Source organism: Nicrophorus vespilloides, unplaced genomic scaffold (genome assembly GCF_001412225.1).
Source record: "Nicrophorus vespilloides isolate i.1.1-1 unplaced genomic scaffold, Nicve_v1.0, whole genome shotgun sequence".
Lineage (NCBI taxonomy): Eukaryota > Metazoa > Arthropoda > Insecta > Coleoptera > Silphidae > Nicrophorus > Nicrophorus vespilloides.
Genome location: NW_017098556.1, coordinates 1 through 21811, shown reverse-complemented (window position 1 = coordinate 21811; position 21811 = coordinate 1). Strand labels below are relative to the sequence as shown.

Genomic DNA, 21811 nt, shown 5'->3' with positions numbered 1-21811 from the left:
AGATGAGGTTGATATACAAATTGTAACTCTGCATTAGCTTTTTTCTCAAGTAATATAAATTAGTCTTAGTTTGTATTTCTTAAACAACGCTTAAATTTTTTATTTTACATTTATCTAAAGGCAAATTACAGAATGTAATTACTTCGAAAAAATACTAAATAATTTCTTGGTTTGAAATATGTTTGTTGTTACCATGACAACTGTTAAGTTTTGCGATTTAATCATCAAAAACTGACAGCTGACACACATCTGTCATTTAGAAATTAGATGAGGATGACATACAAATTGTAACTCTGAATTAGTATTTTTTCTCAAGTAATTTAAATTAGTCTTAGTTTGTATTTCTTAAGCAACGTTTAAACTTTTTGTTTTACATTTATCTAATGGCAAATTTCAGAATGTAATTACTTTGAAAAAAAATACAAAATAGAGTGATTTCTTTGTTTGAAATATGTTTGTTGTTACCATGACAACTGTTACGTTTTGTGATTTAACAGTCAAAACTAACAACTGACACACATCTGTCATTTAGAAATCAGATAAGGATGATATACAAATTGTAACTCTGAATTATTATATTTTCTCAAGTAATTTAAATTAGTCTTAGTATATATTTCTTAATCAACGCTTAAATTTTTTATTTTACATTTATCTAATGGCAAATTTCAGAATGTAATTACTTTGAGAAAAAAATACAGTGTTTTCTTTGTTTTAAATATGTTTGTTGTTACCATGACAACTGTTACGTTTTGCGATTTAACCATGAAAACTGACAACTGACACCCATCTGTCATTTAGAAATTAGACAAGGATGATATACAAATTGTAACTCTGAATTAGTATTTTTTCTCAAGTAATTTAAATTAGTTTTAGTTTGTCTTTCTTAAGCAACGTTTAAACTTTTTATTTTACATTTCTCTAATGGCAAATTTCAGAATGTAATTACTTTGAAAAATAGAGTGATTTCTTTGTTTGAAATATGTTTGTTGTTACCATGACAACTGTTACGTTATGCGATTTAACCATCAAAACTGACAACTGACACACATCTGTCATTTAGAAATCAGATGAGGATGATATACAAATTGTAACTCTGAATTAGTATTTTTTCTCAAGTAATTTAAATTAGTTTTAATTTGTATTTCTTAAGCAACGCTTAAATTTTTTATTTTACATTTATCCAATGGCAAATTTCAGAATGTAATTACTTTGAAAAATAGAATGATTTCTTTGTTTGAAATATGTTTATTGTTACCATGACAACTGTTACGTTTTGCGATTTAAACAACAAAACTGACAGCTGACACACATCTGTCATTTAGAAATCAGATGATGATGATATACAAATTGTAACTCTGCATTAGCTTTTTTCTCAAGTAATATAAATTAGTTTTAGTTTGTATTTCTTGAGAAACGCTTAAACTTTTTGTTTTACATTTATCTAATGGAAAATTTAAGAATGTAATCACTTTGAAAAAAAAATACAAAATAGAGTGATTTCTTTGTTTGAAATATGTTTGTTGTTACTATGACAACTGTTACGTTTTGTGATTTGATCATCAAAACTGACATCTGACACCCATCTGTCGCGTGTAAATGAGATAATTCATATACAAAAAAAAAAACAAATTTTAATGTGCGTGTGCAGAAAATAAATTTAAATTTGCACACCGACGAAGAACGTGAATCTATTTCGGAGACCACACTTGTCCGCAATATGAAATGTCTGCATCGGCATAACTGTGCACATACATACACACACACACACACAGAGAGCTGGCCGTAATGAAGGTCATCATCATCATCATCACAATCATCGCCGTCTCCGTTTCATATCCATTTCCATTACTTCTTCTGTTTTTGCTTAAATTTTAAGAAAAGAAAAAAAGAGTTTTCATTGTCTTTGGTGGCGGAAATCGTATAACATTCGCGTAATTCACTTCACAAACAAACAAACAATTAAATTCTTATTTCACGGAAATCAACGGTAATTCAAGTAATCTCGTGGAAGTGAAATGAAAAAGAGGATTGTTTGAAAGTTGAAATAAGTGTACAATATTCAACTTAATGCTGCTTTCAGACGAAAGAATGGTTCAGTTTCTATTTTAGGTTTTATGAAGTTTGCGAATATATAAAAATTGACGTCCGAGATAAACTTGACGTTCGTTGTACATCTTTCTCTCGTGCATTGAGAGAGAAAGAGAAAGAGAGAGAGATTGTCGTTTGTTTCGGACAGGTGTCCATAAAAAGGGAATATAGTTCTCCACGCAATTGCGAAGTGATTTAAGCTGATGGGGCTGATGCGCGGATACGATATGTTTGTATGCATCTCGCAGCTGATGTTTATGATCTCGATGGTTGTTTGGATGATGATGCTGCTGCTGCTGCTGCACTTATGATCTTTCAAATAGTGAGTAAACGTCAAAACTGATGGATTTTAGTGTGGCTTTTGTTTTTCTTCATTTCTGTCTTTTGTTTTTTTTTTTGGATCGTGTGGGCTTTGGTCGTGGCTTGCTGCCGCAATTCTCTAGCAAAGAGAGTTCGTCGAAGACGAAACCAAACACCTACCACCTACCACTACTTCTTCTTCGCCTTTACGGGAGTACAGCGTGGTGGACGAGGAGGAGGAGGAGGATGAAGATCTTTCTCTCTCTCTCTCTCTGTACTATGTACATGTACACACATATACACAGACAGACAGCACTCTCGTGTGCTCGTTATATACCGTAATGTAAGCGCTTACATTAACTTAGTCTGGTTGGTCGATGAGCGAAGAAGAGGAGCCGAAGAGATCCTTCCTCTCTCTGTGGTTGCATGGGAAGTAGAGGAGACGACGACGAGGTGACATCACGCGCGCACACTCTTCTCATTGTCTCCCATTCGCATTCACTATTTTGGCTCACTATCTGTTCATTATTTTAATTTATTTTTTATTTTTTTTGGAACCGCGCAACATGTAGGTGAAGTGAATTGGAAATTGGATTTTTTTTTAAAATATATATATATATCGACGTGACACACACAACAATACGACTCTTTCTGCAAGTGACGATCATCAAAAACACAGAAAAACGGTAACATTTTCTCTATCCTCTCTATTATTGCTTCGACAATTCAATTTTAAATATTTTACACATTTTAAAACAACCATCCTCATCAATATCCTATTGTAAAAACCATGGCAACAATAATATAAGTATTACATTACCATAACAACCAGATAATAACATGTCTAATTACAAAATTATCCATTGATAACCAAATTACCATGACAACCAAATAATAACGTAGATAATTTATAATTCATGCAATTATTTAATAATCTACGAATACAATTTATTTTTTTTTTAATATATCATTAATAAATTTCAAATTATTAAACTATAAAAAGGAAGTATTTGCAAACACTTTTATATACATTTTCAATAACCCCTTCATTATTGTTTCATCAATTATAGTTTAAACATTAAAAACAACCATCCTCATAAATATCCTATTGTAGAAACCATGGCAACAATAATATAAGTATTACATTACCATAACAACCAGATAATAACATGTTTAATTACCAAATTATCCATTGATATGGCATTACCATGACAACCAAATAATAACGTAGATAATTTACAATTCATGCAATTATTTAATAATCTACTAATACAATTGATTTTTTTTTAAATATATCATTAATTAATTTCAAATTATTAAACTATAAAAAGAAGGATTTGAAAACTATTTTATGCTCGTTTTCATTATCGTTTCTTCAATTATATTTTAAACATTAAAAGCAACCACCCTCATCAATTTCCTATTGTAGAAACCATGGCAACAGTTTATAAATTGCAACATTATAAGTATTACATTTCCATAACAACCAAATAAATAACATGTCTAATTACCAAATCATCAATTGATATCCTATAAGTATAGCATTACCATGACAACCAAATAATAACGTAGATAATTTACGATTCATGCAATTATTTAATAATCTACGAATACAATTTAATTCTTTTATTTAAATTTCAAATAATTAAACTATAAAAAGAAGCATTTGCAAACATTTTTATACACATTTTCAATAACTCCTTCATTATTGTTTCATCAATTATAGTTTAAACATTAAAAACAACTATCCTCATCAATTTCCTATTGTAAAAACCATGGCAACAATTTATAAATTGCAACATTATAAGTATTACATTGCCATAACAACCAAATAATAACATGTTTAATTACCAAATTATCCATTGATAACCAAATTACCATGACAACCAAATAATAACGTAGATAATTTATAATTCATGCAATTATTTAAAAAATTACTAATACAATTTAATTTATTTTTTTAATAAATTTCAAATAATTAAACTATAAAAAGAAGCATTTGCAAACACTTTTATACACATTTTCAATAACCCCTTCATTATTGTTTCATCAATTATATTTTAAACATTAAAAATAACCACCATCATCAATATCCTATTGTAAAAACCATGGCAACAATTTATAAATTGCAATATTATAAGTATTACATTTTCATAACAACCAAATGAATAACATGTCTAATTACCAAATCATCAATTGATATCCTATAAATATGGCATTACCTTGACAACCAAATAATAACGTATATAATTTACAATTTATGCAATTATTTAATAATCTACGAATACAATTTTTTTTTTAATATATCATTAATAAATTTCAAATTATTCAACTATAAAAAGAAGCATTTGCAAACACTTTTATACACATTTTCAATAACCCCTTCATTATTGTTTCATCAAAAAAAAATTAAAAACAATCATCCTCATCAATATCCTATTGTAAATTGTTGCCATGGTTTTTATAATATAAGTATTACAATACCATAACAACCAAATAATAACATATCTAATTACCAAATCATCAATTAATATTCTATAAGTATGGCATTACCATGACTACCAAATAATAACGTATATAATTTACAATTACAATTCATACAATTATTTAATAATCAACGAATACAATTTTTTTTAAATATATCATTAATAAATTTCAAATTATTAAACTATAAAAGGAAGCATTTGCAAACACTTTTAAACTCAATAACCCCTTCATTATTGTTTCATCAATTATAATTTAAACATTAAAAGCAACCATGTTCATCAATTTCCTATTGTAGAAACCATGGCAACAATTTATAAATTGCAATATTATAAATATTACATTTCCATAACAACCAATTGATATTCTATAATACATTACAATGACAACCAAATAATAAATTAAATTACGATTCATGTAATCATTTAATAAACTGTGCATACATTTTTTTTTAAATATATAGAAATTGTTCAATCTTAATAAAATGTCTAGGAATACAAAATATTAGAAAAAAAAAGAAACACAGAATAATAAACATTACAAAGAAGCATTCTCGATTACTATTATTATACTCATTTTCAATCTGTGTAAGTAACATTGAAACGTTGCTATATAAATAAGTTATGTGTGATTGTGGTATTACCATAACAACCGAATAGTGTCATGGCAATTACATTTACTTGACAGCATCATCATAAAATAATTTCTAATTAATGATTTACACATTACAATAATTCAATAAAAAAAATACGGCTTAAATTTACAACATAATTAAAGATATTTTAAATTTAATTAATTATTTTCAAAATTATATTTTTTTTATATAATAATTCTTCTTTTTTTTTATATACAAACTAATAGCAAAGAGAATTTTACAACATAAATCCAGTCGTCTAATATATGTATATTACCATGGAAACCTTAATGATTATAATTGAAGCGGTTTCTGGAAACCATTTAAAAACAAATGAAAACGAATATCCTAATTGCTTATGTTTTTTAAATTGCTGACGTAATGCTAATTTCATTTTCACGTGACGAAATAAAACAAAAGAAATAAAGGAATGTTTCCATGGAAACTTTAAATATTAAACAGCGTAATTATACTGTGACATTAAACGAAATCTAGATATATTTATAAAACAAAAACAAAAGTAATAATTTAACAGCAACAACAAAGATTTATATCGTCGTAATTCGTATTTAGTTAAAGAATTATGTCAAATTTGTAATTAGTAAAAAAAAAATAAATAATTAATTACATAATAAATCAGATTTAATAATGCCATGACAACGACGAATAAAACAAATTTGTAAATCTTCATTTTTTTTATATATAGCAGATGTTTTTAATAATGCCATGACAACGACGAATAAAACAAATTTGTAAATCTTCATTTTTTTTATATATATAGCAGATGTTTTGATCCGTAATTCACTGTTGTTTTCGACGACACTTGTGAACATTTCACTTTGCGAACGTAATTACATTTGATCGGTGATTAACGCGCGAACAAGCACACAAAAATCTCGAATCAATCAATCAATTGCAACACGTTTTTTTTGTGTGTATACGTATCTTATTACTATCGATTAATTCTAACTGTTGATTGAATTGCATCAGAATTTCTTTACTGAAAATGGATTTTATGGCACGACCAGATTTGGGAGTGCAGCAAGCAGTAAACGTCGCGTTGCACAATAAACCCACCACAGCCTACGCGGATCGTAAATATTGATTAAATTCTCACAAAATACTCGAAGAAAATTTATCGCTTTTTTCTTTTGTAACAACATAAATTCAAATGTTATTTTGCAATTTCAATATGCGCACGTTCGCACTATTTCTATTTACTGTTAACTTTAATTACGGAACGAATCTTCGTCTATTTGCGCTGAATTTACATGTCTTTTACCGCTCGCAAATTCTAATATTGATATAACAGTTTACTCGATTCTCAAAAACGCATTCTTATCGTACGAATTATGCGGATTATTGACGAATGTTTGTGCAGGTTTGCGCTAATCCCGTTCGTTTTTTTTTTGCGGATTATCCACTTAATCCGCAAAAAAAAAAACGCCTTTCATCGAAATGTAAATATGAAAATGGTTTATAATCAATTTAGCTCAAAGTAGGTTAAAGTCGTTTACTTTGTCAAAGTTGCATTCTTCGACGTTGCATTTTTTTTATATAACTACACGAGCATGGTAATCTTGATCCTTTAAGTGCTAGATTTGAAATGCAAATAGCGTATCATTATGCAAGCATTGAAGTTAAATGGATTTGTAGAATGTATAAGGAATTTTCAACGAATTTCTCGAAAACTGTGAAACGTATTTAAATTATTGAATATGCATATTAAAACTAAAAGAATAATGAATATAATGAGTATATTTGAAGTATTGAGAACTCTATAGTTTTCTTGTAATGTAATAACAAAATTTATAAATTGAAATTTTTAATCTTTAGTTTTTTAACAAATTTCTGAAAAACCACGAAAGGCATTTAGGATTTTGAATATGCATACTAAAACTAAAAGAATAGGGAATAAAATGAGTGTATTTGAAGTATTGAGAACTATAGTTTTCTTGTAATGTAATAACAAAATTTATAAATTGAAATTTTTATTCTTGTTTAATTTTTAATCAATTTCTGAAAAACCACGAAAGTTACTTTAGATATTGAATATGCATATTAAAACTAAAAGAATAGGGAATAAAATGAGTACATTTGAAGTATTGAGAACTCTATAGTTTTGTTGTAATGTAATAACAAAATTTATAAATTGAAATTTTTATTCTTGTTTAATATGACCTTAGTTTTTAACCAATTTCTGAAAAATCACGAAAGTTACTTAGGATTTTGAATATGCATATTAAAAATAAAAGAATAAGGAATAAAATTAGTATATTTGAAGTATTGAGAACTCTATAGTTTTCTTGTAATGTAATAACAAAATTTATAAATTGAAATTTTTATTCTTGTTTAATACGACCTTAATTTTTAACCAATTTCTGAAAAACCACGAAAAGCACTTAAGATTTTGAATACGCATATTAAAACTAAAAGAATAATGAATAGAATGAGTGTATTTGTTGTATTAAGAACACTATAGTTTTCTAGCAAATTCGAAATTGAATCATCACATCACCAAATTAACGAAGTATAATGATATAAGGATTTGTTAAAACAAAAGAAGTAAAAAAAAACAGTATAATTTCTTGTATCTTAGCAACGATAAATTATAATTAAGTTGGGGTTGCGTGGCCATTCTCTCTCTATTCTTTTCTTGAAAAACCACGAAAAGCATTTAAGATTTTGAATATGCATATTAAAACTAAAAGAATAATGAATAGAATGAGTGTATTTGAAGTATTGAGAACTATACAGTTTTCTTTAAAATTTGAAATTGAATCATCACATTCCAAATTGATGAAGTATAATGATATAAGGGTTTGTTAAAACAAAAGAAGTAAAAAAAAACAGTATAATTTCTTGTATCTTAGCAACGATAAATTATAATTAAGTAGGGGTTGCGTGTCCATTCTCTCTCTATACTTTTCTTGAAAAACCACGAAAAGCACTAAAGATTTTGAATATGCATATTAAAACTAAAAGAATAACGAATAGAATGAGTGTATTTGTTGTATTGAAAACTCTACAGTTTTCTAGCAAATTAACAAAGTATAATGATATAAGGGTTTGTTAAGTAAAAAACAGTATAATTTTTCTTGTATCTTAGCAACGATAAATTATAATTAAGTTGGCGTCGCGTGGCCATTAAAATCTCGACAAAGCGAGATAATTAATAATAAAACAAAAAAAGAAAAAAACAGCTGAAATTAAGTGTGACCATAAATAATGCGTAAACTGGATCCACCCGTTGTCACCGAAGCAGAAACCACTCTCGTTATTTTTTTCCCCCTCCTTGGGTCGTAATTAGAATGCAGAGATGATGATGATGATTCATTGAGATCTAAGATCTCTGCGAGAAAAAACAAAGCTATCGTTTCCATGGGAATAATAGAGGTGTAATGATAATCGATCTTCGATATTCTGTTTTGTCGTTGTTATGGTTACTGTCACTAATCTGGAGGCCGTTTCCATAATTAAGTGCTTCTCTTCGCAAATTTTCTTTTTCTTTTCCCAAAGATCCTTAAATGGAAACCGCGCTGCTTCCCTATCCTCGTCCAATCTATCCCCATCTGCATATTCTTCGCGCAGCACATTTGCATTGCAAATTCCACGCCGGTTTACGAATTCCACGCGCGCTTCGAAAATTAATCGAAGGCGTCTTTATTTGGGTCAACGATTCTTCTCTTCTCTTCTCTTCTCTCCGTCCATAACAGGATGAATCCTTCCTTCCTTCCCATCGTTAAATCCGTTCGAGTAAATAAATTAAGTATTCCGCACGAACTAATCACTCAATCTTCGTCGATCCGTCGTCATTTATTTCGTTCTTCTCTCCGCTTGCTTGTTTCAGATATCGAGACTGTCAACTTCATGACGGGATGTCCGACGATAGTCTGTTATGTTGAACGTCCGTAATCTCTCAATAGCACTAACATTAACATTCCTCATCACGGTTTATCTCAAACAGATTCCGAACAACATCCACAGCAAAACCGCCTCCGGCACCCTCATCAAGCACATCGTCGCGTACTCCCTCAAGAAACGCATCGAAATCGAAGCGAACGAAGCGCTCGAATGTCCTACTCAACGGATTGCAGCAAATCCTTCCGACGATCGCAGACGAAAGCCATGGACGCAGCAACAGCAAACGCTACCAGACACCAACCTTCAAGTGTACTCGATACACGAAGATTACCGACTCGATCCTTACAACTACATCAGGATCTTAGCCACGACCAAAGGTTGACCGAAACGGTGAACATTTCACAGCGAACAAACAGCGTTAATTGTTAATTGATTTGCAGGTGACTTGAATGCTTCGTTGTACTGCAATTACTTGACCGAAGAGAGCGCGAGCGCGACCAAAGCGACGCGCATCGAAATCTGGGCGGAAAACTGGATCGACTTCAACAGAGACAACAACCACAATCCGAATCTCCTCTCCTGCCAGATACCTGAAGGTAAAGTCCAGCTGCACCTCAGCTCCAAACCGTGCGACGTTTCTAAAGGAACCTTCGTCTACGCCAAAGCGAGCTCGGATCGAAAATCGGCGAAACCGTCGAGGAAGAACAAGATCGCGGTTTGCGTTAAACCTCTTAACTTCCTGCAGGATATCTCGAAGAGGTTGATGGAATGGATTGAAATCAATAAGATCCTCGGAGCTACGCATTTCGTCTTCTACGTGAACAAGGTCCATCCGAACGTGCGGCGCACCCTGAAGCTCTACACGACGAGCGACAGAAAATTCAAGATCATCAACTACACTAACCTCGGCGGCTGGGAGATCTGGCAGAAGCGCAAGAACGAGATACTGGCGTACAATCATTGCTTCTACTCGAGTCTGGATCAAGTGGATTTCGTTTTGCCTGTAGACATAGACGAGATCGTTGTGCCGAGGGTCCACTACAGATGGCAGGAGCTGATCCAGACTCTTCCATCCGGTTACGCCTCGTATTCGGCGCGAAACGCCTTCTACTTTCTACCCAACATCCTCTCCAATCAGACGTTCTTTCGACAGACCTTCAATCGGAGCGATTTCAGCCCTTTGGGGGAATCGGGGAAGAGTTTCATCTCGACGAAGAACGCGCTCACCGTCTTCAACCATTACGCCCTGCACATCCTTCGACCCGGCATCAGTCGCACCCATTTCATACCAGAGTCTTTGGCCCAGATGAACCATTACCGGGCCAAATGCCCCGAAGATCTGATGCCCGACTGCCTCAAGTACACCTCTAGTCAATTTTTCGATGACATCATCCTCAAGTACAAAAACATCTTCGAGTTCAACTACAGCAGCATGAAGAGATACTTGTAACACTTAAATACAATTAAATAAACTATATATATATTAGTATAAATACTCACCACATTTACTTATTACACAATACCATAAATATGCTTTCCTGCGGATTTCAATTAATTATCGAAAGGAAAACGGTTTCTTCTGCGCCACGAATTGATTTAATATTTATATTTACACGAACATAATTGGCTAAATAAAAATTATTTGATTTCCTAATGACGATATTTATGGTATATAAACGTGAGATCCAGGTCGTCTGCTGTCGCTCACGGCCTCTATGATTCCGCTGATGTTGGCGACGCCGGTGACTGCAGCGAATCCGTCCGACGTGTCCGCCACCTTCACGCTATGTCCGATTCCTTTCAATCCATCCATCATCACCTCAAAAAAAGAATTAATAAGTACATTTTAACAAACAAACAAAAATTTTCACTTGATCAAATCCGCTCTCCAAAGTTATCTCCATGGGGAACAACTGGTGGTGCAATCGTTTGCTGTTCAAAGCCTCGCTCAAACTCTGTCCAAACCAAATGTGTTTTATTGCCACCTAAAAATTGAATCATATTAGATTATCTTATATTTCGAACATGTATGATTTGATACGTTACCAAAGCGGTGGAAGTCGTAATTTTCGTGCCTCCTGCTGCGCCGATCACCAAGCGAACGCTACCATCCTTGTTGGTTATAATACTGGGAGTCATTGAGGACAGCGGTCGTTTTCCGGGTTTGATGAAGTTCGCAGGAGACGGAGGAACGTCGAAGGCGTTCGTGTAGTTCGAGGAGAAATCGTCCATTTCATCGTTCAGGATGATGCCCGTGCTCTGCGATCGTCTCTTTGCACCAAAGCTAAATCATCATAAACTGATTTTTAGTACAACTGAGTGTTAGATTGATACAGTTCTTACATTAAATTGATAGTTCCTGTGACTGAAACTGCGTCTCCGTTCGGTGCCAACACTGAGATGTGAGCCGTACCATGATCCTCGACCATCGAAAAGTTTGCTCCGTAATATTCGGGATCTTGGAACGTTTGGTTATCGAACATCATCAGATTCTTGATGTCGTTGATGTACTCTGGCGAAGTCATGTTTGCTATCAACTGGAATCAAATTCAAATTTTCGTTTCTATCGATTCAAAATTTGCAAGTTTACATTCTCTATGCCTTCGACGTAAGACGGATCTCCCATCTGCGTTCTCTTGCCGTAACCGAACTTGAAGCTCTCGACGATCCTCTGCCAGTTCGTCACGTCGTCGATGTCATCCAAGTTCAAATTGTTCTTCAGCAAACCCATGATGAAACTCATGATAATCCCAGAACCAGGAAGCGGGAAAGTGTGCAGAGTCATACCGTCCGGAAGATCTTCAGTGACAGGGTCCAACCATTGAGGTCTACAAACGCCGTAAGTATTCAATGTCAGATAGATTTAAATCATTAATCACCTGTAGTTGTTCATGTCTTCGACAGTTATGATTCCTCCGAATCCCTTCACGTCCTCCACGAACTTCTCCGTCAAAGAACCGTCGTAGAGAGCGTCCGCTCCTTCCTCGGCAACGATCTCGAGAGTTTCAGCCAATTTCGTTCGTTTCAGCAAGTGCCCACGAGTCCAGGGCTCTCCCGTCGACGGATCCACGAAGACCTCCCTTAGACTCTCGATATTGACGAGACGTTTCCTGTGGTTCTTGAAGACGCCTTCCAGGTACGGCGTCACCAGATGACCGTTCCGACAGAGATCTATCGTCGGCTGGATGATGTCCTTCCACGGTAACTTCCCGTACTTCTTGTGCACCTCTTCGTAACCTCTCAGTTCTCCCGGCACGGCCACAGCCAATCCACCTAAAGAACGAAACATGTCAACAATTTATAAAGAACAAGAAAAAGAAAAAAAACACACCTTCTGAAGAGAGACTTGGATCGTTCTCGTACATGTTCTCGGTGGCGGCCAACGGCGCCATTTCTCTAGCATTCAGCGTTTCCACGGTGCCCGTAGATTTGGAGTAAATCGTGATCAAGAAACCACCGCCGAGACCGGTGCTCTGCGGCATCGCAACACCCTCGCAAAGCATCGCCGCAACAGCCGCATCAGCTGCTGAACCTCCCTTCAATATTATATCCCTAAGAAAAAGGCAGAAAAATTTAATTTAAATCAATCATTTCAATATGTATTAAACAATACATCATAGTATGTCATAATTACTTACATCTCCATGACAACCTTGAATCTTTCGTGTTGCTATGGTTATTATATGATATGGTTGCTATGGTTATTATATTATAACAACTACTTTATGTTTTCAGTTTAGGAATTGCGTAAAATTGCTCATCGTTAGCAATTCCCTCCTGACCAATTTCATAGAGAGAGAAACAACAAAATACATGCAATCTTCTGAAATTATAGTCGCATGTAGTACATAATGAATTTGCAAACTTTATCGTACGATTAGATTCGCAATCTGCCATTCTAAATGCATTAACTATTCCAAGAGAAAGAGTACTAATAATCAGTTTGTAACTAACATTAAGTTACTTGTTATTTAACTAATTGATATACGACCTAATAAACACACAAAAGTGTATGAATGTAATCTATGCGCAATTGAATTTAGTTGACCTCGGAAAGCACGCACTTTCCCGAAAATAACAGAAAAACCAATTAACTTTAATAGATTTTTGATGATCGAGTTAACTTGTTCAGTGTGGATGGAATTTTGGCAAAAACAGATTCTTCGTTGATTTCGTAATATGCAAATTCATTGATTACGCGACAGCTTCAATGCCGAACACCAACAACCTATAAACTATTGCTTTTCTACGCTATAAGTAGATTGAATATTCATGGGAAGGACACGCGCGCCTTTTCCATTTCTTCAAAGTCACATTTAAAATCGAACGTTCCGATTTCTGTAATCTATGATATTTTAAAAAATCAAAAACAATATAGAAGCAAAACAATTAAACAAAACCTACTTGCGTTTATATAATATTTCAGAATATAGACTTGTAAGTTATTCTATTGCGATTCAAGAAAAAAATCATTGAAATAGATGTTGGCCTTTGGAGATGGTTGAGACTTTCATTCTTACAGTCTGGAATTCTCATAATACTTTTAAGACTTAAGTTTCTTAAGGAAACAAAGTTTGTTTAAACAATTTGAATGTTACCTTCCTATCCCGGCGCATTCGTATCCATTGGTGACGATTCCTCCACGATGTTTTCCCGTCTCCAAGGTAACCTCCTCAGGGATGAACGTATCCACGGAAACGGCGGCGGAGGCGGCGTCATCCTTGTTCAAGAGGAGTCCCAAGCAGAGGCCGAGAACGGTAACGCCGATCACCACAATAACGAGGATAACAGTCACCTGTCTCTTGCTGCAAAAACAACAACAACAAGAACAACAACCAAAAAAAAAATAGTACAAACTGAGTAAATTCAGAAGAGATTCAGCAGTTTGCGCGTTTTCGAAACTGCCGCTTACTTAAACCTGCACAGCATGATCGGTGGCGACGGAATGGAGAAACCGAAAACGGAGTGCGCTGTGCCCGAGTGTTTTTCGTTTTGTTCGCCGTTTCGTTTTTGTCTATATTTCGTCCCGATTCAACAATGTGTTGGTCGTCAAGGTTTTTCACGAACGCTCGCCGTTTTTCCGATTCCGTTCGTTATTCAATTGAGAAATAAAAGATCCAAGTCGCGCACTCCCGATGGATAATAGTAAATATCGAATCTCAATTATTTTTTTTTTCTCCCAGATCGCTATGGTTTCTTTTATTTGCTTTGGAATACAACGCCGACTACGATAAGATGCACGAATATATATATATATATATATAAACATACAAAAAAATTTCAGACCCCGAAAATAGAAACTTATAAAACACCTTATCACCGTGATATTGTAATTACACGGATTACACTATATAATATAAAACGATTAGCGGGAATACTTGAATGAGCAGATAAGATGATTTATTCTCTCATTATTATATTTGTTTTTTTTTTTTTCGTGCAATATAATAATAATTGAACCGGTGAAAGTGTTTTTTTGTGCATGTATTTATGTTCTATTTTCGGTGTGCACGAGGTGCCCGCCCGGGGGATCCCGCAACAAATGAATGGACGTGTGGGACCTTCAATGAGTTAACGAAAAGTGTGCCATGCCGACGACGGGTCTGATATAATAAAAGCGTTCCGTTGCGACACCATCCCAATTGTATTATATGTATAAAATGTATGTGAAGCAGGTTTCTCCATTCTATGCTTTTGCTTTTACGAGACGTAGATTTCGGAGCCGGTCCTCCTGGAGTCGCACACCACCTCGATGGCGCCGCTCACGTTCGCTATCCCCGTCACAGCGGAAAAACCATTCGACAAATCTATCATCTCGACGCTGTGCCCGATACTCTTTAAACCTTCAACTATATCCTAAAAAAAAACCAACAACATTAATCAAATACAATTACGTGAACTGATTACCTTATTGTAGCCATTTTCGAAGCTGAGAAGCATGGGGAAGAGCTGATGGTGAAGCCTTTTACCGTTCAAAGCCTGGTCCAAACTTTGCCCGAACCAGAGATGCTTAATAGTCACCTAAATTACATCAACATTAATCAACGTTAATTAATTTGCTGGTAGCTACAGACTTGGGCAACTGAAGAGGTAATCTTGCTTCCGCCAGCAGCTCCAATCACCAGCCTGACGTTACCATCCTTATCGAGAATAATACTAGGACACATCGAAGACATCGGTCTCTTTCCTGGTTTGATGTAGTTGGCGGGACTTGGGGGAAGGTCGTAGGAATTCGAGTAACTCGAAGAGAAATCGTCCATCTCATCGTTGAGGATGATGCCCGTCGAAGGCGATCGTCTTTGCGCACCAAATCTGCAAAGCACATCAATCAATCAATGAAATACGAATGTTTTAAATCTAAAAAAGATTACACGTAGTTTATAGTGCTGGTAACGGAGACGGCATCACCATTGGGCGCAAGGACTGAAATGTGAGCGGTACCGTGATCCTCTTTGAGCGCGTAATCACCGCCGTAATACTGAGGATCGCTGAAAGTCTTATTATCGAAGATTTTGGCGCGCGTCTCCTCCACGTATTTATCCGAAGTCAAGGTTTTGATCAACTGCAATTAGTCGTTTAACAATTTGCGTAGAAACAATATTGATTCAACCTCTTGGATTCCTTCGATGAACTCTGAATCTCCCAGCTGCGTTCGCTTGCCGTAACCGAACTTCAAACTCTCCACGATCCTCTGCCAATTGGTCACGTCGTTCGCATCGTCGGTGTTCAAATAGTTCTTCACCAGATTCAGGATGAAGCTCATCACCAAACCGGAACCAGGAAGAGGCGCCGTGTAAAGCGTCTGGTTTCCAGGGAGGTCAGCAGTCACAGGTTCCGACCATCGAGCTCTTAAACATATCGATTTAAATATTTGTTGTGTATAATGATTACAGTCGTAATTACGATTATAATGGTTGTAGTTATTACCTGTAATTGTTCATATCTTCCACAGTTATAATCCCACCGAAATCCGCGATATCCTGGACGAATCTCTTAGTCAGCGAACCGTTGTACAAAGCGGACGCACCCTCTTTGGCGAAGATTTGCAACGTCTGCGCCAGCTTCGGTCTCTTGAGTAAATGGCCTTCGGTGAACGGTTCTCCGCAGAAGGGATCCACGAAGACCTCCCTGAAACCTTAAGTTCAATTTAAATGATAACAGATACATATACCATCGGTATACTTCAAGCTGGGATTCTCGGTTAACATATCCTTGCTCTTCATGAAGACTTCAGCCAAATGCTTGGTGACTTTAACACCTTTCTGGCAGAGTCTGATCGTCGGTTTGAAGAGATCGGCCCACGGAAGCTTTCCGTACTTCTTGTGGGCTTCCTCGAAACCGCGCAGTTCTCCTGGAACGGCGACAGCTAAACCGCCTGAAATTAAATTTTATAATTAACTATGTTTAATGAGGGTTTGTTTGGACCTTCTAAGCTTTTCCTGGGATCATTTGCGAACATGTTTTCGGTGGCGCCGGCGGGGGCGGTTTCTCTCGATATCAGACTCTCGACAACTCCGGACTCTTTGTGGTAGATGGTCATCAAGAAACCACCGCCGAGGCCGGTACTTTCGGGGTTGGAGACGCCCTCGCACAGGAGGGCCGCAATCGCAGCGTCCACAGCGGATCCTCCCTTCTCCAACATATCCCTAAAACTTCACTTATGATTCTGTCTATATGAAAACTGACTCACCTGCCGATGCCGGCGCATTCGTGTCCATTCGTCACGACACCACCTCTGGCAGCAGCAGGAAGTTCCTTCGCGATGCTCAACGAAGACCCGAAGACTCCGATTGCTAAAAGACCCAGCAGAAAAACCATTCCTTCTTCCCTGGCAAACAGTAAGAAACTGCGCTAAAAAATCACCGTTTATATTTCTCAAGATTAACATTTCTCCTCTATTAGGTTTTTTTTTCTTTTTCCAATTACCGTCGAAACAATAATTCTCATCATCGTAAAATCGTTTAATTACTTACCCACGATAAATTCGTGCCTTTTCAACTTACTCATGATTACTGTTGTTCGTTCTTTGCGAAAATTATCTTAGGAAACGTATAGGTCCATAAAAACTAATACTTAGTGATACATTGTAATCAAATTCAAAAAAAAATTTAGTAACATTTAGTAAGTTTAAATAAGGCGATTTTGGTAATTCTGTTACGCAATGACAAACACTTCAAAAACGTACTGAAAATCGATGTAAATTTCCGCTCGTTCCTTTGATGTCACCTGATGGGAAAACCTCTGCGAAATCTTGGACGACAATCGCAGCGTCTCATCGCCAATATCAAGCAACATTAGAGGAAAACATTGTAAATTACGTACATATATAACAAAAACAAAAATTAACAACTATTGACATTTACACGATTGTCCATATGAATTAGATTCAATCGAATTCGCGAAAACAATGATGAAATAGCGTTAGGCATAATAATTAAGTGAATCGTACTGGGGAAAACTCAGTTTAGTTTTCTCGTGATTTCCAGATCGCATATATTGGACATTCTCGGAACGCTCAAGATCTCCTCCTCGGTGGCTTCCCTCACGTGGAAAGCGTGCAACGAGTTCTTGCCGATCATCTTACCAGCGCATCTGAAATAAAAGTTGTTTCTACTAATCCGTTGAGGAAATGCAATTATGTTGTGGAAAGATAACGTTCGCGGGAACATAAGTGGTTAGCACTTAAGAATTTTATATAAATTATCACGGCATAGAAATAGAGTACACACATAATTGAGTGCAGGCGATGTACGAGGAATCTCAAAGTCCACGGATTAATCAGATGATAACCGTGACTTGGCGAAGGTTTCGACAGGAAGTCAGGGCGTATTACGAGCAAGTCTTTGGTTTTGCAGGAAAATTAATCAAAAATGTTATTTCACAAACAAGTTGTTCGTAATTAGCCCTTCGTACTGTTATGCATACCTAACAATCTGACCTACGCGTATCTCCGGGAACTGCATATTATCGATGTCGTAGTGCACGACCTTCATGACCGGTCCCTTTCTGTCTCTGAGAAAGATGATCTTCTGATATCGCAGCTCACCTGGCCGCATCGAAATCACCGGAGCTGAAAGCATGAAACCCAATAATCCCAATAGTTCCTGAACATCATCACGCTACAATACCGATGACTTCGTACAGGCAGTAGCTTCGAAGGATCTGGTTCCATTTCAGCACCTTCTCCACGTTCCCAGTGAGAAACCTGATGCTCTCCTCGAACCTGTTCTGCAAAACAAAACAAAAAAATCGTGACAATAGGTGTTGTGCACGGCCTTGATCGCTGATGATTTGCAATTATCGTTTCAGCGGCATCACGAGTGGCCATTGTATTTAGAGACGTTAAAATAGAACGTAATTAATTGTATACCTTTGGCGTCGAGAACGTGGCGTTCGCACGTTTGCTAATGCTCGCGTTCAAATCACCCGAATCGTTCTTGCGCTTCCTTGTATCTGCAAAAGCTTTCGGCTGATTGTCGCTAATTGAAGCCACGTCGAAGCTTCCCTCAAAAGCAGACTGAAAATAGTAATAAACACAGCTTAGTTAACGTTTGCAAAAGTGTTTGCTTGCATTTTGTTTTCACTTCTAAAGAATCCAAGTTGCTTATGCAATCCGCATCCGTCTTTCGTTTCGGGAAGAAGTTGCTTATCTGACCATCCACGTTCGTCTCATCCATATTATTTCTGAATTGTAATTTCGTACCGCTCTAAGAATCGAACAATAACATTATCTAGCTTTAATTTTAACCATAGTTTATCTACTTATGCAATTTTTAAATAAAATTTGATTCAAATCTATTTCTATTCTACTTGTAATTAATTTAAAAATATCGACACTCACGTTCATTGTCCTGTGCATGTGCAAACGCACAAAGATAAGCACTTCAATCGAGTCGAAAATAGATAAACACTTTAGATAACTTACTGAGTTGTTGATAAACAACTTTTGTTTTGTTTATACACAAACAACCTGGCAACCCGAAAATAAAAAAAAAATAAACAATAATCTACATTGTTGCAATATTTAGAAATAGAAAATCGATTTAAGAAGAAGAAATAAATTGAAATAGTTTGTTTTATTGTATATAAATAAAATAATTATAAAAACTTAATTAATTAAGATTCTGCTTCAGACTCTTCATTCATCATTTCCTGAAACAATAACAATAACATTAGCAAATTGTTGTTTTTTTTTATTATAGTTTTATTTTTTTCTACCTGCAGAAGTTGCACCAAATGTCTGCTCTCCTCGAGCATCTCCATGCAAGTCTTGTTTTCCTCTCTCAAGCGCTCGACTTCCTCCTTCAGACTCTCGATCTCCCTGCAGTTCTCGGTCAGCGTGACGCTCCGCTTCTCGGCCAAAAGTTTCCAATACTTTTCACTGGTAACATCGCAGGTCAAGTCTTCTGCAGTTATCGAATGGTCTTTAGCGTGCGCGACTCTTAGTTTAGACTCAGCGTTCGTCAATCTAAAAATAACGAAAATGTTGAGTTAAGTAAATAAATTTAGAAATAGAAAAGAGGTGACTTACAGTAGTTTCGTTTCCTTCTCGATTTTCGGTCTTCCGACCAGGTTTTCCTTGTCCTTGCCATCGTGCTGCAGATCGTGAAACTTCTTCCGTCCGTTTCTGACGCTCTCCTGAAACGAATTTCCGTTAAAGAGAAAAACTGGTTGGATCTCCGTTTCACTCACTTGCTTCTCCTGCGTGTCGATTTGGATGTACACCTTTGTTTCCATGCTGTTCATCATTGTTGACTGCTAAAGTTGACTTCTTCGTTGCTTCTGGTCGTCTGATAACAGTTGCAGCGGTGTCTCGATTATTATAGTCTGCAGACGCACCCGAAACCGACCAATGGGAACGCAGGGGGTGGTGCTTATCTGCTCATTAATATGCACCCCCCACCGGAAGTAAACACCCTTTTTAAAACGTAATTAAAGCGCACTCTATTAAACAAAAATATAATTAAAACTAAATTATTGAATGCATTTGCAATCATCAAACTGAAGAAAGAAGCAAGTTCGTTTCGGAAAAAAAAAATCATTCTTATTATTAATTTACATAACATTGTATACATAAATATTTCAATCGATAAATTTGATGGGTGATTAAAAAAAAAAACTACAAACACTAAAATCGCAAATACACTGCGTCAATTGGTAAATTCACATTGGCTGCAATCACTCAGTCATCCGTGACTCCTCAAGAGTCTTCCGCAGCACCATCATCTCCACCAATAATTTCCTACAAAATCAAATTCATTGTTTGCTTCAAACCGAATTCCCCAAATTCAATACCTGTAAAACTTCGACCAAAGTCTTCGATTCATCCAACATCTCTTTGCACGTTTTGTTCTCCTCCTTCAGGGCTTCGACCTTCTCTTTAAGACTCTCAATCTCCTTGAAACTGTCATCCAGCACCGCCTTCCGCTTCTCCGCCAACAGACGCCAGTAATTCTCGCTGGTCTCCTCCGAGGTTAAATCGTCAGCAGTCACAGAACACTCACCGCCAGCCTGCACACTTCTGTGCGTCAACTTTTTCCTCTTATCACTCTCACTGTAAACAAAACAAGAAAACTCCATTAGCACCCACATTTCCTGTCTCTTATCACCCGAATATCATTAAGTTAAACATATATCTTACATGGGCTTCATACTCCGATCCAACTTGAATCTCTTGGCCACATTCTCTTTGCCATCATCGATGTCTTCGATGTACTTCTTCTTTTGACCCCTGCCTTCCTACAAAAGTACACAGATTAACAAACTACAAACACAAATACTCACACAAAAAGTACTTACACTCTGCTCCTGTGATGCCACTTTGATTATAGCCAATTTATCGGCAGTTTTCATCGCGCAAAAAGTTAAATTACTGCTAGGACGTGATGGAATTAACGCAAATTAATGAAATCGACGGAAGTATTTTCGAAATTGATTAACCTAAAAACTGTTTGTGTACATCTCAAACACGCGCGCTTTATTTATTACTGTCAAATATAGAAATAACAAACAGAATTAGTCCAGCACCTCACCGACAGGTTACGCCACCGACGTAAAATTAATCAACAATTTGCATTAGTTAAATTAACAATTTATTTTTAGATTTAGTGAGTAGTTGTTGCTGTAATACGCGTTCAAAGTTGAAAAATTGAAATGAGAACGTTCGAAAAAGCAGTGTTTTTACATTTCATTGATATACTCGAAAACTATAATAGATATAATTAATCCAAAAGATGCATATGAAAGCTGAATGATTGCGGAATGTAACGAATATTCATATATTACTGTGGTTTTAGCCGTTTGGCTGTAATTCGTGTTCAAATGTTTAAAAAATGCTCGAAAAAGCATGTGTTTCACATTTAATTGTTTACTCGAAAAGTATAATAGATAGTAATGAATTCCAAAAATGCATATGAAAGCTGAATATTTGGGGAATGTAAC

The 21811-nt window shown here is 35.7% G+C and overlaps 6 protein-coding genes and 1 long non-coding RNA gene across 9 annotated transcripts; 2 read left to right on the top strand and 5 right to left on the bottom strand.

Moving 5' to 3' along the window:
- Positions 1 to 2865: 2865 nt before the first annotated feature.
- LOC108562742 lies at positions 2866 to 9551 on the top strand. Its single transcript, XR_001891070.1, has 3 exons — positions 2866 to 3074; positions 9357 to 9413; positions 9474 to 9551. It is a non-coding gene; the product is annotated as an uncharacterized LOC108562742 (long non-coding RNA).
- Positions 9552 to 9605: 54 nt separating this feature from the next.
- LOC108562736 lies at positions 9606 to 10864 on the top strand (the record flags this gene model as incomplete). Its single annotated transcript, XM_017921154.1, has 2 exons — positions 9606 to 9747; positions 9811 to 10864. Coding segments are annotated over 2 exons (1152 nt in total), but the record flags the coding sequence as incomplete, so codon positions are not given.
- A 97-nt stretch (positions 10865 to 10961) lies between these two features.
- On the bottom strand, positions 10962 to 14544 carry LOC108562739 (gamma-glutamyltranspeptidase 1-like). 2 transcript variants are annotated; one of them, XM_017921156.1, is made up of 9 exons: positions 14283 to 14544; positions 13969 to 14175; positions 12702 to 12922; positions 12250 to 12643; positions 11961 to 12198; positions 11714 to 11907; positions 11417 to 11654; positions 11242 to 11355; positions 10962 to 11189 (listed from the first exon to the last, which is right to left on the bottom strand). In XM_017921156.1, the coding sequence occupies exons 1-9, from the start codon at positions 14297 to 14299 to the stop codon at positions 11034 to 11036; spliced, it is 1779 nt and encodes a 592-aa protein (XP_017776645.1). In that variant the 5' UTR covers positions 14300 to 14544; the 3' UTR covers positions 10962 to 11033. The 2 variants fall into 2 exon arrangements, with proteins under 2 accessions (XP_017776645.1, XP_017776646.1); XM_017921157.1 differs by having other exon boundaries at positions 14289 to 14544.
- Positions 14545 to 14690: 146 nt separating this feature from the next.
- Positions 14691 to 17204, bottom strand: LOC108562740 (gamma-glutamyltranspeptidase 1-like). The gene is made up of 9 exons (XM_017921158.1): positions 17061 to 17204; positions 16796 to 17016; positions 16553 to 16745; positions 16298 to 16498; positions 15981 to 16218; positions 15742 to 15932; positions 15445 to 15682; positions 15278 to 15391; positions 14691 to 15226 (listed from the first exon to the last, which is right to left on the bottom strand). The coding sequence occupies exons 1-9, from the start codon at positions 17186 to 17188 to the stop codon at positions 15071 to 15073; spliced, it is 1680 nt and encodes a 559-aa protein (XP_017776647.1). The 5' UTR covers positions 17189 to 17204; the 3' UTR covers positions 14691 to 15070.
- A 32-nt stretch (positions 17205 to 17236) lies between these two features.
- LOC108562741 lies at positions 17237 to 19216 on the bottom strand. 2 transcript variants are annotated; one of them, XM_017921161.1, is made up of 6 exons: positions 19212 to 19216; positions 18955 to 19077; positions 18741 to 18887; positions 18499 to 18598; positions 18296 to 18440; positions 17237 to 17962 (listed from the first exon to the last, which is right to left on the bottom strand). In XM_017921161.1, the coding sequence occupies exons 2-6, from the start codon at positions 19045 to 19047 to the stop codon at positions 17830 to 17832; spliced, it is 618 nt and encodes a 205-aa protein (XP_017776650.1). In that variant the 5' UTR covers positions 19048 to 19077; positions 19212 to 19216; the 3' UTR covers positions 17237 to 17829. The 2 variants fall into 2 exon arrangements, with proteins under 2 accessions (XP_017776650.1, XP_017776649.1); XM_017921160.1 differs by lacking the exon at positions 19212 to 19216 and having other exon boundaries at positions 18955 to 19130.
- A 270-nt stretch (positions 19217 to 19486) lies between these two features.
- LOC108562735 lies at positions 19487 to 20386 on the bottom strand. Its single transcript, XM_017921153.1, has 4 exons — positions 20063 to 20386; positions 19902 to 20008; positions 19589 to 19838; positions 19487 to 19522 (listed from the first exon to the last, which is right to left on the bottom strand). Exons 1-4 carry the CDS (start codon positions 20117 to 20119, stop codon positions 19487 to 19489), a joined length of 450 nt encoding a protein of 149 aa, XP_017776642.1. The 5' UTR covers positions 20120 to 20386.
- A 57-nt stretch (positions 20387 to 20443) lies between these two features.
- LOC108562737 (geminin-like) lies at positions 20444 to 21375 on the bottom strand. The gene is made up of 4 exons (XM_017921155.1): positions 21170 to 21375; positions 21012 to 21109; positions 20666 to 20924; positions 20444 to 20612 (listed from the first exon to the last, which is right to left on the bottom strand). The coding sequence occupies exons 1-4, from the start codon at positions 21221 to 21223 to the stop codon at positions 20571 to 20573; spliced, it is 453 nt and encodes a 150-aa protein (XP_017776644.1). The 5' UTR covers positions 21224 to 21375; the 3' UTR covers positions 20444 to 20570.
- Between the last annotated feature and the right edge of the window lie 436 nt (positions 21376 to 21811).

What these genes read in the sequence shown, in the direction of transcription:
- LOC108562737 (XM_017921155.1), bottom strand. Translation starts at nt 21,223, where the DNA reads ATGAAAACTGCCGATAAATTGGCTATAATCAAAGTGGCATCACAGGAG. An exon ending in TGGCATCACAGGAGCAGAGT is followed by an intron (nt 21,110 to 21,169) that starts GTAAGTACTTTT and finishes GTACTTTTGTAG; the next exon opens with GAAGGCAGGGGTCAAAAGAA. An exon ending in CTTTGGTCGAAGTTTTACAG is followed by an intron (nt 20,613 to 20,665) that starts GTATTGAATTTG and finishes TTGATTTTGTAG; the next exon opens with GAAATTATTGGTGGAGATGA.
- LOC108562740 (XM_017921158.1), bottom strand. Translation starts at nt 17,188, where the DNA reads ATGGTTTTTCTGCTGGGTCTTTTAGCAATCGGAGTCTTCGGGTCTTCG. An exon ending in ACCGAGAATCCCAGCTTGAA is followed by an intron (nt 16,499 to 16,552) that starts GTATACCGATGG and finishes TTAAGGTTTCAG; the next exon opens with GGAGGTCTTCGTGGATCCCT. An exon ending in ACCAGCACTATAAACTACGT is followed by an intron (nt 15,683 to 15,741) that starts GTAATCTTTTTT and finishes TGTGCTTTGCAG; the next exon opens with ATTTGGTGCGCAAAGACGAT.
- LOC108562735 (XM_017921153.1), bottom strand. Translation starts at nt 20,119, where the DNA reads ATGATGAACAGCATGGAAACAAAGGTGTACATCCAAATCGACACGCAG. An exon ending in GAGAAGGAAACGAAACTACT is followed by an intron (nt 19,839 to 19,901) that starts GTAAGTCACCTC and finishes CGTTATTTTTAG; the next exon opens with ATTGACGAACGCTGAGTCTA. An exon ending in ATTTGGTGCAACTTCTGCAG is followed by an intron (nt 19,523 to 19,588) that starts GTAGAAAAAAAT and finishes TTATTGTTTCAG; the next exon opens with GAAATGATGAATGAAGAGTC.
- LOC108562739 (XM_017921156.1), bottom strand. An exon ending in GAAGACATGAACAACTACAG is followed by an intron (nt 12,199 to 12,249) that starts GTGATTAATGAT and finishes CGGCGTTTGTAG; the next exon opens with ACCTCAATGGTTGGACCCTG. An exon ending in ACAGGAACTATCAATTTAAT is followed by an intron (nt 11,655 to 11,713) that starts GTAAGAACTGTA and finishes ATGATGATTTAG; the next exon opens with CTTTGGTGCAAAGAGACGAT.
- LOC108562741 (XM_017921161.1), bottom strand. Translation starts at nt 19,047, where the DNA reads ATGGATGAGACGAACGTGGATGGTCAGATAAGCAACTTCTTCCCGAAA. An exon ending in GCAACTTGGATTCTTTAGAA is followed by an intron (nt 18,888 to 18,954) that starts GTGAAAACAAAA and finishes TACTATTTTCAG; the next exon opens with TCTGCTTTTGAGGGAAGCTT. An exon ending in CTGCCTGTACGAAGTCATCG is followed by an intron (nt 18,441 to 18,498) that starts GTATTGTAGCGT and finishes TCATGCTTTCAG; the next exon opens with CTCCGGTGATTTCGATGCGG.